This window comes from Tupaia chinensis, unplaced genomic scaffold, assembly GCF_000334495.1.
Source record: "Tupaia chinensis unplaced genomic scaffold, TupChi_1.0 Scaffold000032_1, whole genome shotgun sequence".
NCBI lineage: Eukaryota > Metazoa > Chordata > Mammalia > Scandentia > Tupaiidae > Tupaia > Tupaia belangeri.
Window position 1 is genome coordinate 1 of NW_006159462.1, and position 18,802 is coordinate 18,802.

Below are 18,802 nucleotides of genomic sequence, written 5' to 3' on the forward strand. Positions count from 1 at the left end.
ATATATATATATATATACACATGTATGTTTAGGTTAATAATTAGTTAAATTTAGAGAATTTTCTTTTGGACAAATTTGTAATTAAAATCAGCAGCAGACCTTTAAAGAACTATACTCACAAAGCCATCCATTGCCCAATTTTCCTCCTTCATTTTCTTCACAGAAGCATGAGCTGGTACTTTAATAAAATATATGTGTAGCATTAGACGAGCTTCCTGGCTTTTATATACCCCTGTAAAATGCAAGAACATTTAAGTCTATTTTATATTGTAAATAGTCATGCTTCATTTTATTATCTATAACTCCTTAAATATGTCATGGAAGATGTGTGATAGGAAAATAAAAGAGAGAGGGCTTGATTCCCTCATGTTTCTTCACAAATATTGCAGTGTACATGTTTTGGCTTAAATCCTCAGCTTAAATCTTAATGCTGAGGGCTAAATTAGCTGTGCATTTAAAATGAATTGTTCTTGCTCCTAATAGCATCATCCCATGACATTACGAACAATATCGTTTCTGCTATGCAGAAGTTAGATCACACATGACCAACTGGGATTCCATCCCAAGCCCTAGCAACTTGAAAAACATGCCAGTGGCCCACCTGTGCCCAGAATCCTGATGGAATGGACAATTGGAGGAAAAAGAAATGTGGTATGACTAGGTCCCCAAGGGAATGGGCTACAAGTAAAGTACACAACTAACAAAAATACATGAGGCCATATGATAAATAGAAGACCAAAACAGAGAGGGATTATTTTACACTGAAGCAATCATGAAATACTTATTAAGAAAAAGAGCACCTGATCTGGGTTTTAAAAATCAAGTAGGGAGCCAGTGATATGATGGTTAAAGCAACAGGATCCCAGATGGCCAACAGTGCAGTCTGAGTTCTGGACCTGGAAGCTTAAAGTACATGCTGGATGTGTATGAGTGTGTGTGCCCAAAATCTCAAAAGGAGAAACAGAGGAGAAAGAGTTGTGGTATGACTATCCCCCATGGAGGGTGCTTTTACATTCTCTCTCTCTTTCTCTCTCTCTTTGGCTACTGCACACATCTTTGGCAAATTAATTAAAGAAATAATGAAACAAAAATTGAGAAAGATTTTTAGTTTGAGGTAATGGCATACAGGAGAGAAACAAAAATACATACGATATGTATTTGTAGTTGTCAGAGGGCACCGGTACTCACTAGAGAAAAAGAGGGAGAGAAAGAGGAGAGAGAGGGAGAGAGAGAGAGAAGCACCTCTCAATGAGGCACCTCTCAATAGTCCATCCTGTTAGACTTTTGAGCATGAATGTGCACATGCCTGATATGTTCTTCAAGTTGTCAGAGCCAGAATTTGAACCACAGTTGGTCATGTAGGATCTGGCTCTCTTAACCAGGTTACAAGGCCAGTTCCATATGTGTGTGTGTGTGTGTGTGTGTGTGTGTGTGCTAAGAGTACAAATAAGCTGGAACATAAACATATTTAGGAAAATAGCATGAAATAAGGCTCTAATGAATAATTTTGTTATTATTGGTTGAAATTTAACTCTATTATTCACCTACATGATAAAGCAACATAAAGATATGTTGGGAATATGAAGATAATGAGATATAGATATAAACCTACAATAGATTACAATCATAAATAGAGGACATAAATGTAATTAAAATAATCACTGAGGGGGCCAGCAGGTGGCGTGGTGGTTAAAGACGCTGGGCTCCCACATGGTTGACCATGGTTCAAGTCCCAGTCCTGGTGTCTCGCTTTGTCACTCTCTCTTTCTTTCTTTCTCTCTCTCTCTCTCTGTCTCAGTCTAATCAAACTGTTCTCTCTCTCTCTCTGTCTCCCTCTAATCAAACTGAAGAATAATAATAATAAATAAATTTAAATAAAATAATTCTTTTAAGAATTACTGAGAAGCAAGTTTATATGAAAATAGAAGTTTATAATATACATATTTTATATTTACAATTTCTAATATCACAGAGCTCCACTTAAAAAAATAAGACCAAGGATAATTCAAATTAATTAATTTGACAATGTGTATTGAGGGCTATTGAGGGCTATTTTGTTCCAAATGCTCTTCAGCCTATGGAAATGTACTAGTGAATCAGATGGCAAAGAACTTTCCTCTTAGCACTTACATTGTTTAAGTATAGACAAATAATAAACTGTAGTACAATATGATCATATCATATATAATATCAAACAGTGAAAAGAAGAAAATCAAAAAGGGTAAGACTATCTAAGACTAAGAGTCTCTGACAGTGCTCTTCCTATGAAAGCTACATTGCACAGGTCATTGGGAGCACTGCCAGAGGATATGACATTTGAGAAAACATCTGAAAGTGAGAAAAAGAACAATCAGACATAGTGAAGGATATATGTACTATACAGAGGAAATATAAACTTGATAAGGTTGAGAAGATTTTGGTTCCCTCATGCCTGTTAAAACTAGTTAGTTCTACCATGTTTGCCTTAAATTTAGGGTGTCTACCTAACCACTGTCATTGGAACTAATAATATTGTGGCCATGGAATAGTTTGGAAATCTCATTGGACATATAAGAACAGAGAAAATTCAACTATATTCAAATTAATAATTCTGTTCTACTATATGACATATCATTCTCACTACATAAAAATATTCTTGATGGAATCTATTTAAAAACCATAAGCTTTATATTTGTGTAAAATATTCACTCATAAAAACAAAAACCAGAAAGCCTTTTTCTGAATGAATTATGAATGCTAAAAAAACAAAAGTAACAAATATTTGACAGTATTAAAATCAATAATAATGATGAAATTATGACAGAAACAAAGGCATAAAAGCATTGGCTTTTTGCTGTTTTTCACATGATACCTGAAAGTAGTAGTTCCATGTTGCTATTGCTTAGTGTTGCATTAACTCTCCCAGTGGAAGCATTGAAGCTGGTAACTGTCAGGGTCATGGGTTGTTTCCTTCCCTTGAAATTGTAAGAGCCTTTCCATATATAATTTTGGGCAAACACATCATCAGGAACTGTGAATAGATAAGTCACGCATTAACTTTACAGTGTCCAATAACATTAATAGCAAATTAATAAATACTTCTTGAATGATGACATTTTGCAAAAATACACAATAGTATGGGATGTGTATCATAAGATGAATTATTCACCAAAAAGTATTTCAATTTTTAGAATAAATCAAACTTACATTAATTTAAATTTGTTCATGTGTCATAAATAAGAGAGAAATAGACAATATCAATTTAAAGACATGAGGCCCGTATTGGGAACCAGCAGTTAGTGTAATGGCTTTGTTGCTGGACTCCCATGTAGTCGACCACAGTTCACGTCCTGGACCCGGTGGCTTAAAACTCACACCGGGCACGTGTGCGTGCGTGCCCAAGATCCCGAGAGGAGAATGGAGGAGAAGGGATTGCGGTGTGACCATCCCCCCTGGGGGGTGATTTCATGCTTTCTGTCTCTCTGTCTCTCTGTCTGTCTGGTGAGTGCATGCGCCCTATAGCAAAAACCTCTCCAAAAAAAAAAAAAAATAGAGACATGAGGCCTATATTTAGAACCTAGGTAAATATCATTTTCACCTATATTTGGTCTCCTATGATAGTATTCTATTTTTTTTTTTTTTTTTGGAGAGGTTTTTGCTATAGGGCGCATGCACTCACCAGACAGACAGAGAGACAGAGAGACAGAAAGCATGAAATCACCCCCCAGGGGGTATGGCCTCGCCGCAATCCCTTGTCCTCCATTCTCCTCTTGGGATCTTGGGCACGCACGCACACGCACCTGGCGTGAGTTTTAAGCCACTGGGTCTGGGACGCGAACCGTGGTCGACTACATGGGAGTCCAGCAACATAGCCATTACACTAACTGCTGGTCCCAATAGTATTCATTTTTACAGAAGGAAAATAAAATGATTTTACTGAGCCAAGTCAGTCTATTCACAAGTCCCAAGAGGTCTGCTTTTCTCCCCACAGTGGCGATAGACTCATAGAAAGAAGAGCATAGAGTTAAAAAAAAAGAAAAAGATTTCAGAATGGTCCTGGAAAACATTTGAAAGGGCATCTTTGTCCTCTTTTCAGAATACTCAGTTTGGTTATTCCTACAATAGGTGCTCTTGAAAAACAAGGCTCTGCCATATTGGCAGGTTTAGGTTTACAGATATTTTTAGAAGTGAATGAATTTTCACTAAAATTGAGAAAGTCTCAAGGGAGAGAGGTCCATTGGTATTGAATCAAAGAAAATTCTACATATTAGAAAATGTTCATCTAAAGAACACTATTTTATAGAGTTAAATGAGATTTACCATATTCATGTAAATTATTTATGTAAGTTAGAGTTATATAAATTACTTATGTCAAAGTCCACACAGCTCCTGGGAAATGGCCGAGCAAAGCTTCCATTAATCCTATACCTCACAGTGAAGCACATACCTAGAAATCAGTTAGTCAAGAGAGCCAGTCCTATTGGGGTTGGTGAGTGAATGAAGTGGATTTGCAGGAAAGTCACTTTTTTTTTCCTAAATGGCTACTAATGACTTGTCACATGATCAGCATACATTACATTTTCTGCCATTAAGATCACAGAGACCAGGATTACAAATTCTGAGTTCTATTAAGAAAACCAGTGAAGCAAAACTACATAAAGGATCAAAAGAAAATACTCTCAGTGGTTGAGTTCTTACTGAATATTATAACATGATAATTTTTACCCCCATGTAATTCACAAACAACACAAGCTATCTATTTTTAAGAAAAAAAATCTTTAATTTGTAGTATTTTCTGATATCACTTATTGTAGACAATGGAATAATGCACCAAATTGACTATGCTGAGTCTCTATATGTAGGCTCCAGCACGTCAGCACTAACCCCCACATTTCTTCCACATAAGTGGGAAATGTAGCTCATGTTAGGATGGAAGAGACAGACACCATTGCTTGATTATACTCCCATGTACAATGGGAATAATATTCATTTCTATCATTGTCAATTTTGTGACTGAAATATGTTTAGATTTGGCTGTCCTTTTTAATACCATAAAAGCAGCTTTTATATTGGGTCTTTACAATGGTAAGCACTTCGAACTTCAATTTAATGAGGCCCATTAAAAAATATCTTATTATTATTTCTTTTGTGTAAAAAAGAAAAGGATCAGATATATAAAATATTTTTTCCAAGGTTACAGACTAGGGAATGTATAAGATGCGAAATTAAATCAAGGTTGTAGTACTGTAACCCCACATTTTAAATTATTTTTAGAGAGATTTTTGCTACTGGGCATGTGCACTCATAGGAGAGACAGGGAAATACAGAGAGAGTGAGAAATCAACTCCCTAGAGGGGATAGCTATACTGCAATCTCTTCTCTATTCTCCTCTCAGGGTTTTGGGAAAGCACGCATACACACCCAGCATGAGTTTTTAGCCACCAGGTCTGGGATTTGAACCATGGTCAACTATGTAGGATTTCAGCAACATAACCCTTATGTCATCTGCTAGTCCCAAACCCACATTTTTAAAGACTATGTTAAGTTTTAAAATTTGCTTCTAAACTAAATAATTGAAACCAAAGAGGATAAAAGCTGCTGATCTTAGTCTCATACCAAATGTATTTGATTCCTTTTTAAGAAGTATATATTTAAAATTTTTAGATAATATCTCATGTAAAAATATTTTTAAAGTATTGACACTATGTTATAGTCATTTACAGGTACAAGTTTAACATCCTTAATCTGAACATCTGAAATCTGAAATGGTCCAAAATCTGAAAATTTCTGAGCACCCATAGGACTCTACAAGTGGAGGGAACCAGCAGTTAGTGTAATGGCTATGTTGCTGGATTCCCACGTAGTCGACCGCGGTTTGCGTCCCGGACCCGGTGGCTTAAAACTCACGCCGGGCGCGTGTGCGTGTGTGCCCAAGATCCCGAGAGGAGAATGGAGGAGTAGGGACTGCAGCGTGACCATCCCCCCTGGGGGGTGATTTCTCGCTTTCTGTCTCTATGTCTCTCTCTGTCTGTCTGGCGAGCGCATGTGCCCTATAGGGAAAACCTCTTCAAGAAAAAAAAAAAAAGACTCCACAAGTGGAAAAATTCTACACCTAACCTCATGTGACAGGTTGCAGTCAACATGTCACAATACAAAAATAATGTATAAAATTACCTTCAGACTATGAGAGTAATTGTATATGGAACATAAGTGAATTTCATTTTTAGACTTGGGTTCCACGCCCAATATATCTCATCATGTATATGCAAATATTCAAAACCCAAAAAAAATCCAAATTCCAAAACACTTCTGGACTCAAGCATTTTGAATATGGGATACGCAATCTGTACTCTTCAAAGGAAGTTTTATAGAGAGAACAATAAATAGTTATAGTTATCTGCCTTTGGCAGGGATAACTATAAGCAATATTTTTGAAATATTAACATGTCTATTATTGCATTGCTATAAAATCAAGATCTTATAACTTATCAAATTCAAGGTAGTCAAATGCATCATTTTTTCATACTAACATTATTTCTAAACAAATGGTCATTTTGTCAAAAAGAATTGATCACTTTAGAGATAATGACTTCTAGAAAAACAAATGGAATTACTAACCACTTAATTTTGGGCTGGGTGTTCCTAGTGCAGGTCTAGGATCTTTCACCAATATTTTGGAACCAGCTATAAAAAGAAATGAAAGTATTTACAAAATGACATAATACATAACCCAAAGACAATATTATACACTGCCATTTTATTCTCTGACATATCATAGAGTGTTCTCCAAAATGTCCTGTTCATCTCGTTGGTCCCCTGTTCAACATTCCTACTGCACTGCTTAGGAAGTTCTAAAATTACCATTATAATCATCCAGGGAGACAAGAGATGAATGGGTGCTGCATTACTATCATAGAATGTTAGTTCCTTATCTTAGAGGCATAAGCCAATATAGAAATAATTATTTCCAATATGAAAGTTGAGGACTGAGGGTATATTCTTGTTGCCAGAAGAAAAAAAAAATGAAAATTAAAAGGGTAGAGTTTGCATGTAAAATAAAAATGTGTTAAGATAGCTCATGGTATTACCAGAAATTGGAGAGACTCAAGGTGAAATCTTTAAAATTTTAAACCAAACCAAGAAAATCCCACGAGTTGCTGGAAGGGGCTGGAAAGTGGTAGAAGTTATGACATGCAGTGCGTTTTAGACTATGCACATCCAAAGAAAAAATGCAATGTCTTTAAAAGGCTTTAAGGGGAAGCAGTTTGAAGGAACATCACTCTGAATACCTAATGGTGAAAAATTTAGAAAGGAGAAAGTATTCACATGGTCAGAGAGGCAAAGACACTGCTAAGAAGTCCCAATAGATGTAACAGAGTGAGATTACAGGTAGTACTGATAATTAAAACAGAAGGTGGATAAATAAGAAAGCTATCAAAATGGTGGTAGGTTGAGAGACTTTAGATTATCACAAGTAGGAAAGGAAAAGCTTATAAGGGAAATAGAGAATAAATAAGAGAATAAAATATTCATTAAGCACCTATGTATTAAACACTTTTCACATATGAAGTACTGATTCAGATCCTAACATTATAGATGTAAATAATATGAGCAAAGTCTCTTGCTACTGATATAGTCTACGTAGGAGGGGGAAGTAAGACAGGCAAGTGGAAACAATGACAAGAAAACAAATAATATCTTCTCATACAGTAAGAATATAAAAATTTTAGAAATAAAAAACCCAGTAATATTCTCGCTAAGAGAATAAAGTGTAAACATTCAAGAAGAAAAGTCATTGTCATTTTTGAATGCTGCAGGAAATAAAAAATTAGAAGGCCTAAAAAGAATGTTTACCAGATAAAAGAACAGTAGTTTATTGATAAACCTCATCAAGAATGACTTAAAAACTTCTTTTGATCCTCCTTCTGGTAATCTAATCCTGTTTCATAGAAAAGTCACTACATCTTACCCAGGTGGGGATTATCCAAACCAAGCAGCCACAGGAGTGGACACTTCATCTAGCTCAGTCTAAGTATCATCTCAGCTGAATAATGGACCTGGACCTGGAGACAGACTTAGTTCAAAACTGACAGTGCTAAATAGTGCTTTCTTGACCAAATTTGGGGGAAGAGTCTATTAAAATCACTCTGACAAAGTGTCTTAGCAGGGAGGGCAACTGTAGATACTACAGACAGTATACAAGGGGGTGGGGAATAAGGTGGTGGGAGGGAGGGGACCAGGGGAAAAAACAAACAACATATTTAATAGACAGGAAAAATGAAAAGTTATCTGCTGATGATAATGTCTATGGTAATGTCTTTGATTTGACTAATATGCACTGTATTCATGCTGAGAAAAAAAATCTTGTACACTGTAAAGATGTACAGTGATTAAATGTAAATAATACATTTTTAAAAATTCACACCAACCGAGGGTTATGAACTCAGGGATACTGGTAGCAATTTTCCCTACTCTAAAGGGTTGAATTGCACATCCCAAAAATTCATGTTCATCGGAAAGTTAACGTAAAACAGAATTATAACCTTATTTCTAAATAAGGTCCTTGGCCCAAGTGGTAACATGGTGGTTAGGAGGCTAGATCCTAAATGGCCAACTGTAGGATTCAAGTCCCAGACCCAGTGGCTTGAGAACATACCTGTGCCCAAAATTCCAATAAGGAATAGAGGAGAAGGCATTGTCGTAGGACCAAGTCATCTCTGGAGATTGTTTTCTCACTTCTCCACTCTCTTTTTCTGACTAACCCTGAAGAGCACACATGTCCTCTAGTAAATTTATAAAAAACAAAAACTAAAACTAAAACTAAAACTAAAACTAAAACTAAAACTAAATGGGTCTTTGTAGATATTAATTGAAAATCTCAAGATGAAATAATTCTGAATTTAAGGAGAGCCCTAATATGAAAAGTCTATGGAAAAAAATGGAATTAAAGTACAATTGTATTTTAATGCAAAATAAAATTAAATCCATGAATATTTTTTTCATAATATGCATTTTTCATGAACTCGTTTACAACATCTGGTGTCTTTATAAGAAGAGAGGACACACAGAGATATATACAAAAGAAGGTTATGCAAAGGTGAAAATAGAAATTGGAGTGAGGCTAGGAGCCAAGGAATGCCAGAGATTCCAGAAACTGCCAGCAGTTGGGAAGAGGCAAGGAACCCTTAGTCCTTACAGCTTACAGAGGTCACAAGGTCCTTCTGAAACTTTGACCTTGCGCTTCTGGCCTTTAAAACTATGAAAGAATAAATTTCTGTGTTAAACCACCAAGATTCTGGTGGCTTTTGAAATGGCTTTCAAAAACAAATGACCCTACCTTAAATAGAGAACTTTAGTAATAAAGACAAGAAGAAAAATCAACATGAAAACATGCTGTAAGAACACCTAAATTATGTTTTTCTTTCTCCCAGATGTATGTATATTACTCCTGTCTTTGGTGCTGGTTGACACACTTTCCCTGTTCCTAAGCCAATTTGAGTTGAGTTTTTATCTCCTGCACCTAAAAAAAGCCTAAATAGTACAATCTCGTGTATTAAAACTTCTGTGGAGAAAACTGACCTTCACAAACAGGAACTTTTCCAGTCCAGGTGTTATCAGATCTACATACTCTATGTTCTGTTCCACCTGCTAAGAAGAAGCCAGGCTGGCAGGTATAAATTAGTGTGTACCCATGAGATGGAAGGTCCATTCCCACTACATTTGCATGAGCAGGAGTTTCTGGCTGTTTACAGCTATGGGCTATATTAGGAAAAGAGAATATTGTTAGTTTTCTACAGACAGTTAAGAAAATTTCGAGACATATATTTTAAAATATACTCTAATGTCATTATATAAATATACTTTAGATAATTATTATTGTGAATCAAGAAAGTATATCAATGTAAATATACATATTAATTTCATACTTTAACATTTAGTATACAGCCATCTGTGGAATAGTAGATATTAACAGACAAAATGAGAAAGAAAAAAGAAGACTTACTATGAACAAAATTCATACTGTATCACCATTTTAGAGATTCACAGTGAATCTTAGCATTTTAAAGTATCCAAAAAGTTCTACAGTAAAATAACTTTTAAAGCTTGTAAAGCTCAGGTTTTCTATATTCGTTTAAGAAATAGTATACTTTTAGGGGCCAGCAGGTTGCGTGGTGGTTAAGGGCACAGGACTCCCACATTGCTGACTGTGGTTTGAGTTCCAGACCTGGTAGCTTGCTTTCTCACTTTTTCAATCTCTCTCTATTTCTCTTTCTCAACCTGTCCCTCTCTGGTCAAGTTAAAATAAATAAATAAATAAAGTTAAATAAAATAATTCTTTATAAAACTATGTACATATTTTTAAAATTTAAAAGGAAATACTATAATTTTTAAATTATTTTATATGTTTTAAATTGAAAATATTTGTCTAAAGTAAATTATAACCACAGGTCATTATATTGCATTGATATTAATACTTTCCTATGGAGAAAGTACATTTTAATTTTTTTACAGATGGAATTTTCTAGTCATATTTGAGTCCACATGCCAGTACTATCATTTCATTCATCTAAATATTTTGTCTTTTCTTCTTGTTTTCATCCACTCCTAATTTTCTACCTTGCTTCTACCATATCTACCACAAGTCCACCTGTTTTGTGTCTTACAAAATCCATTCAATTCTTAGTCAGAGATAAATGATAAGTACGAGGTATTTCCCCTTAATGTAGACAGTATTTTTGATCATTTGTTCATAGATACATATTTGTCTATATCCTCTGAAAAATGTGTTCTATGGACAAGTTTGTTTGTAAAAACAGTATTTTCTAATTGTTTCCCAACAGAAGTTCATAAAATGATAAATAATAGCTAACACCATTTACACTATGGGCTAAACATTGTGCTAAGAGGTTTATACTTAATATAATTTAGTTAGTAAAACTAAATTCTCATGAGGTAAATAAACACAAACGGTCTCTACTGCATTCTTAAATCCCACATTATGCAAATATTAGGAATATGGAGTTCCCTTACAGTAAAAGAAGCTGTTTACCTTGATTAAAATCATCATATCCCAAATGTAGGTCATCAAAGAACCTTAGCTTACTGTGAAATACATACTAACAGCCCCACATAGCTGTTCTAAAGTATACATTCTGAAGAATTCTCTTTTAAGCAGTTTTGCCATTTTTAAGTGTATGCTGACCAAGCATGTAACATGAGGTCTCAGTGGAGAGTTCTGCTACTGGTAAGTAAGCTACTGGTCCACAGGGGCTCCCATGATCATTGGGGTGGTTCTGAACAGAGCTAGAATAAATTCACAAGATTTGCTTGGGCTTAAGCAGATCCCACAAGCTAGGTACCTTCCTGATGAGCGTGTTTCTCCTCTAGTTTACTCTTTTTTATTTTTTTTATTTCTTTTTTCCCCTAAGAGACAGAACTGAAAAGCTGGTTAAGATGATAAAAAGAGGGAGCTAGAAGGAAAAAAATAAGTAGCTGACCAGATAAAACTTATTTCTAATTATACATCAAAAAGATCATTTAGTGACCTTGGGCTTTCAACTTAAAATCAGTGAACATTAAAAGGCTCTAGGAAATCCTGAAATAGTTTTCAAATTCTTAGTAATGGTTTCCAGGGATATCCCATAGGTATTTGTTTTCATAAGTATTTCTAGTTCTCTTTAGATTCTCATACAATATTTTCATAAGTAATTTTTAAAAATTAGTCAGTAGGTTACAGTCCCCTATTTCTCAAAGTACTGCAAATTGACAGGTACAGATCTACAAGACTAAAACCTGATCATTACCTAATATTACCAGGAGACCAAGCTAAGCACAGGTATAAGTGCTTTCAGAATAGAACGAAATTGTGCCTCTTACTTTCTTATTTCTTTAGAAAGAATGCTTCAATGGACAAGAGGGATCCAGTGATAAAACTACCACATGAAATGCATACATGAACTATGTCTTATAATAATTTAAAAATCAATTCAGAACAATACTGTATGAATATAAATTTCAGACTTGAAAGAATAAGCATGTAAATTGTTACTCAAGATAAGCATCATTTCTTACCCACAATACTTACGTATGCATTCAGGCTGAATCCCACTCCATGTGAGGTCAGGGAGACAAGTGCGAGTTGTAGACCCTTGGAGAAGGTGGCCTTTTTTGCAATGGAACTGTATAACACTTCCTACCTACAGATAATTGAAGAAAAAAGACATGTGTCTCAAAGGAACTTCAAAAAGCAAGAAATAGAACAATTCTTGGGTGAGTAAACGTTTTCATGTGAAATTCTGTAACGTGGAGTCGGAAAAAAAAATTGAAAACTGATTTAAAATAAAATTAGAAAAAAATTCAAGACTAAAGGAAGAACCTAGATCTTTTTGTCTACCTTTCATCATCAAATCTACAATACCTAACATATACATAGACACAAAACTATTTGTCATGAGAATTGAAGCACATATAAATACAAGATAGTTTGTATCACAAAGTATACACATTGTAAAAATTAATATTGCAAGTGTTTATGCCAGAAATTAAAAATATTCCCTATCATGCTTGAATTGAAGCCAGTGTTCAAATAAAAAAATCACCTTAGTATTAGTATTAAACAAAATTAGTATGTTATGTACAAATACATTATAGAATTTTAAAACATTTTATTGGTAAATGCAATTTAGCTTCTTTAATACTTATTCTTCTCTTTTTAATGTTATATCTTAGTTCCTAAGTCATAAAATTTATATACAAATCATAGGAGTAATAGATAGTTTGCATAATTTAGAACATTCTAAATAAGATCTATCATTTTCTTCCAAGAAATGTTATTGCAATTAACTTCTGATTTAAAAAATTATTACATCATTTATTTTTATTTGATTATTAACATATTGTTTAACTGGAATATTCAGGATGTTTCTTTGACTTTTTAAAGAAATTTTTGCTATAGGGCATGTGCACTCACTGGAGAGGCAGAGAGAGACAGAAAGCAAGAAATCACCCTTCCCCCGGGGGGATGGCCATGCTGTAATCCTTTCCCCATTTCTCCCCTTAAATCTCACACCCAGCGTGAGATTTAAGTTGTCAGGTCCAGAACTTGAACCCTGGTTGACTATGTGGGAGTACAGCAAAGTAATTATCATGCCATTTGCTGGTTTTATAGTTTCATATGCATATATGAAACTCATAATAGTAAATTATGAGTTTACATGGATTTATACTTTCATATGCATATATGAAACTCATAATAGTAAATTACAAAATAGTTCAAAATATATTACAGAGGAAGTGTACACAGGTGTACACACACATACTTTAGTATGTAATATATTTTGTGTTCACTTCCTCTGTAATATATTTTGAATTATTTTATAATTTACTATTATGAGTTTATTCGAAACATTTTTGGGGGGATATATTTTTGCTATAGGGCATTTATACTCACCAGAGAGATAGAGAGAGAAAGAAAGTGAAAAATCATCCCCCAGGGCTATGGCCACACCACAATCCCTCCTCCTCCATTCTCCACTCCAGATTCGGGAATGTACGTACATGCCCCTGGCATGTTTCACGTCACTGGGTCCAGGACTCAAATTGCAGTTGGCCATGGGGGGAGTCCAGTCCCTTAACCACCATGCCACCTGCTAGCCCCTATACTAAATATTTTATCCACAAATAATTGGAGGTTTGAATATACGACATACATAAATTAAGATTAATATAACTGATGTACAAAGGCAACATAATAAAAATGAATAAATAATATATGTGCTTAAGATACAGAGGGTTTTCACTAAGTATCATCTTTGTTCCTGAGCTCTTTGATTTAAGAAGAGTTATATTTTTATGAGTTTGTATTAAAAAGCAGTAAGAAAATTTTGAATGAAAACATTCATATGTATGAGATTTTTTCTTTTATAATTCATGTCATTGTATTTATCATTTAAGGCAGTAAAACATTATGTAACTTACTTTACATATTCATATTCTTAGATACTAATTTCAATAGCAAACTAAAAACAGTACATAATGTCTATGATTACTTTGATTGGGTTAAATATTTTTTAGTGAAAATTCTTAGAGTAAGTATCTAAAGAGTCAGATTAACAACATGTTATATCTATAATAACTTCCTATAACAACCCCTAAATCCAGTCTATTGTTCTGAATTTAGTCTAAAAAGCGATACAACAGTTACTGAAATATGCGTACTGGCATATACTTCAACTTTAATAGGTATTGTATCTATCATTTTGACAGCTACTCTCTTCACTAACAATCTACTTGTGGCAAAAATTACAATATTTTTATAAAATCAGATATTATTTTGAATGATTTGTTTTTCATGATAGATTTTTCATCATCTCTAGAAACAGGTAATAAATTTTATATGTTAATAATTGTATCTATGTCTAAAAATATCTACTATAAATATAAATAGAACAAAAGAAAGGACAAGTGGACACATTAAAGAGGAAATTTAAGAAAATGATTTGATTGCCCCTGTAATTCATAACTTTTTCTTGCCCCCTCAGGAGTAGGCTTCCTACAGCTGTGATTTTACTTCATAACTCATTACTGGCTACCTGATCAAAACAGGATGAACACAAAATTTAGGACATTCTAATAATATTTTTGGAAATTTGGAACTGAGATGGAGACAATCACTTTCTGTAGGTGTCTGAGATGTAAATGGAAATGTTACACCCTTGGCCCAATGGCCAATCTAAGGAAGGAAAAAGTGAGGTAGGAAAACAGAGCGTAGTGGAAAAGACTGAGTACTGCTGTCCAGTGCCTACACTCTGGACTTCATTGATTTCACATGGGTTCCTTCTCTTGAGGTTTCAGACTTATTCACATCTAGCTTATAATGCTGTTTTGGTTTAGTTAATTTAGCTCAAAATAGTTTCTCTAGTAATTGAAAGCAAGAGTTTTGCTCAATGATATAAATATTTTTTATTTTTCATATAAAACCATATTCATCTGGAATTCATCAATAAGTTAGCATTCATGGGACCAGCCGATGGCATAATGGTTACATCACTGGACTCCCATGGTTTGAATCCCAGACCCAGTGGCTTGAAACTCATGCCAGGAGCGTGTACATGTGTGCTCAAAATCCCATGAGGAGAATGGAGGAGAAGGGAATGCAGCCTAGCCATCACCCATGGAAGGGGGATTTCTTACTTTCAGTCTCTGTGTCTCTACCTTTCTCTTTGGTGAGGGTACATACATGCCCTATAGCAAAAATCTCTCTAAATAAATAAATAAATACGTCTTCCTTCAAATTACATAATGCTATACAGATTTACTGACCATATTTATTATGTGTATACATACATATATACCTGCTAGGTGCATGTAAGAAATCTGTTGGCCCAAAATACTCAATTTAAAATACTCAGCATAGTTTAATCTGCTCAATGTAAAATACTCAGCATAGTTTAATTCTAATAGAGATCAATAAAATTATATGTAATTAGATTTTACCATGTTCCAAATCTAGGTAGTTCATTCACATTTACCTAATACATGTATATTAACCCAAATAATATGAATTCAGGGTTAGGTTAACTTTGTGATAATATTTTTTAATAAATGCAATTATTTTATTTATAGTAAAACATTATGTAACTTACTTTACATATTCATATTCTTAGATACTAATTTCAATAGCAAACTAAAAACAGTACATAATGTCTATGATTACTTTGATTGGGTTAAATATTTTTTAGTGAAAATTCTTAGAGTAAGTATCTAAAGAGTCAGATTAACAACATGTTATATCTATAATAACTTCCTATAACAACCCCTAAATCCAGTCTATTGTTCTGAATTTAGTCTAAAAAGCGATACAACAGTTACTGAAATATGCGTACTGGCATATACTTCAACTTTAATAGGTATTGTATCTATCATTTTGACAGCTACTCTCTTCACTAACAATCTACTTGTGGCAAAAATTACAATATTTTTATAAAATCAGATATTATTTTGAATGATTTGTTTTTCATGATAGATTTTTCATCATCTCTAGAAACAGGTAATAAATTTTATATGTTAATAATTGTATCTATGTCTAAAAATATCTACTATAAATATAAATAGAACAAAAGAAAGGACAAGTGGACACATTAAAGAGGAAATTTAAGAAAATGATTTGATTGCCCCTGTAATTCATAACTTTTTCTTGCCCCCTCAGGAGTAGGCTTCCTACAGCTGTGATTTTACTTCATAACTCATTACTGGCTACCTGATCAAAACAGGATGAACACAAAATTTAGGACATTCTAATAATATTTTTGGAAATTTGGAACTGAGATGGAGACAATCACTTTCTGTAGGTGTCTGAGATGTAAATGGAAATGTTACACCCTTGGCCCAATGGCCAATCTAAAGAAGGAAAAAGTGAGGTAGGAAAACAGAGCGTAGTGGAAAAGACTGAGTACTGCTGTCCAGTGCCTACACTCTGGACTTCATTGATTTCACATGGGTTCCTTCTCTTGAGGTTTCAGACTTATTCACATCTAGCTTATAATGCTGTTTTGGTTTAGTTAATTTAGCTCAAAATAGTTTCTCTAGTAATTGAAAGCAAGAGTTTTGCTCAATGATATAAATATTTTTTATTTTTCATATAAAACCATATTCATCTGGAATTCATCAATAAGTTAGCATTCATGGGACCAGCCGATGGCATAATGGTTACATCACTGGACTCCCATGGTTTGAATCCCAGACCCAGTGGCTTGAAACTCATGCCAGGAGCGTGTACATGTGTGCTCAAAATCCCATGAGGAGAATGGAGGAGAAGGGAATGCAGCCTAGCCATCACCCATGGAAGGGGGATTTCTTACTTTCAGTCTCTGTGTCTCTACCTTTCTCTTTGGTGAGGGTACATACATGCCCTATAGCAAAAATCTCTCTAAATAAATAAATAAATACGTCTTCCTTCAAATTACATAATGCTATACAGATTTACTGACCATATTTATTATGTGTATACATACATATATACCTGCTAGGTGCATGTAAGAAATCTGTTGGCCCAAAATACTCAATTTAAAATACTCAGCATAGTTTAATTCTAATAGAGATCAATAAAATTATATGTAATTAGATTTTACCATGTTCCAAATCTAGGTAGTTCATTCACATTTACCTAATACATGTATATTAACCCAAATAATATGAATTCAGGGTTAGGTTAACTTTGTGATAATATTTTTTAATAAATGCAATTATTTTATTTATATGTGCATATTTTTCTTTCATATAAGAGAAAAATAGAGAGACAGAGATCCCCAGCAGGGTCTTATTACACCACAATCCTCCCTCAAGCCTTCCAGGATCACTGGCACATCCTGCATGTTCAGGTCAACCCAAGATCTGAATCCTGAGTCTTCCTGTGTGGCTCCGGTTGTACAGTGGAACCTCACCACCTACACCACTACTGCTGGGCCTGTAATAGAACTCTTAAAATGCAGAGTTAATGATTCCATTCATTTTGTTGGATGACTCTTCTAAACTCTATCTTAATCATTTCTATTATAGAAAGAGTTCTTATCCTTAAAAATATCAATCTATGGAGCACATGAACTCTACTACCACTGCCCTATACCGTCAGGACAGTGTCACCAACTTGCCCTGTGATCGAAACGAGTCATACTCTGTTTGTGTCTAGGTCTATGTGATGGGGACTTAAGCTGTGTACCTAGTTGCCCATATTTCAGGATTTAGACTCAACTGGTAAATCTTTCATGAAGAAATAAATCTAAACTTTCCTTAAAACACTAATATAATAGAGACTGAGATAAATCATACACTTTTGTATTATCTGAACAGGACTGAGGCAAACAGGAAGCCTTAGAAAGACCATTGAGTCAACGCTCATACTGTGCCTGAATTGTAGATAAACTAAAACTATTTATAGCAACAAAATATGGCAACTTAGAGAAGCCCTCCCTTTAGAAGTGGGTGTTTTTCAAGTTTACACTGAATTTCTCATAGGACAGCACAATTTAGAAAACCCTGCAACAGAAGGCAATAGGGTAGTGTGTAAATTTGCTGTTTCCTTTTGAAATCAGTATGCACTTTGGCTCGCCTTAGACCTCTATGAGAAAAATTACTGCATATATACACAAATCTAAATTGGAAAGGGAAAGAACAAGTGTATCACCCAACATGACTAGGCATGCTAAATAATTCTAATATAATAATCCAACTACATGTTATATAATAACAGGTTATGTTTAAATTATTTTCAGAAATTTCTCACACTGATGCCAATGATTTAAAAATATTTTATTCTTATGTATAATTATTGACATATTGCCACATTTCATTCATTTTTTTCTTTTTTTTTTTGTGTGTGTGTGTGTATGTGTGCGTTTTGTTTGTTTGTTTTTTCATAGAGCACATATGCTTGCCTGAGATAGACAGGGAGAGAAGGAAAGTGAGAAATCATCCTCCCTCCCCCAGCAAGGATGGCCACACCAAAATTCCTTCTCCATTCCTCTCTCTCTGGATTTTATATGGGCATGCACACACATATACCCATGTTTTTCAAGCTGACATTTTCACATTTCAGTGGAGTTTACTCATTTACTTCACTTTTTTTTTCTTAAGTTTCATTTCTTTATTAAAAATGATTATTTTTATACATTCAATCACTATACATCATTTAACTTGTAAAGAGAATTTACCCAACATGAAATATACCTCAGACCAGTCCAGTTGAGAATACTATAAACATTATCCTCAACAGGTAATAAATCATTTATGTGACCCACAAATATCTTACATCTGTATTTTTTCTCCC

At 34.2% G+C, this 18,802-nt stretch overlaps 1 protein-coding gene across 1 annotated transcript in view; it reads right to left on the reverse strand.

Moving 5' to 3' along the window:
• Positions 1-119: 119 nt before the first annotated feature.
• CSMD3 (CUB and Sushi multiple domains 3) overlaps positions 120-18,802 on the reverse strand; it is a gene marked incomplete at its 3' end in the record, with an annotated part of 1,277,483 nt that continues 1,258,800 nt past the window's right edge. The window contains exons 64-68 of the mRNA XM_027771421.1: positions 12,065-12,176; positions 9,559-9,738; positions 6,598-6,663; positions 2,852-3,010; positions 120-232 (exon numbers count right to left, since the gene is read on the reverse strand). Of these exons, the coding sequence (XP_027627222.1) occupies positions 120-232; positions 2,852-3,010; positions 6,598-6,663; positions 9,559-9,738; positions 12,065-12,176 (630 nt within the window). The remainder of the gene's footprint in view (positions 233-2,851; positions 3,011-6,597; positions 6,664-9,558; positions 9,739-12,064; positions 12,177-18,802) is intronic.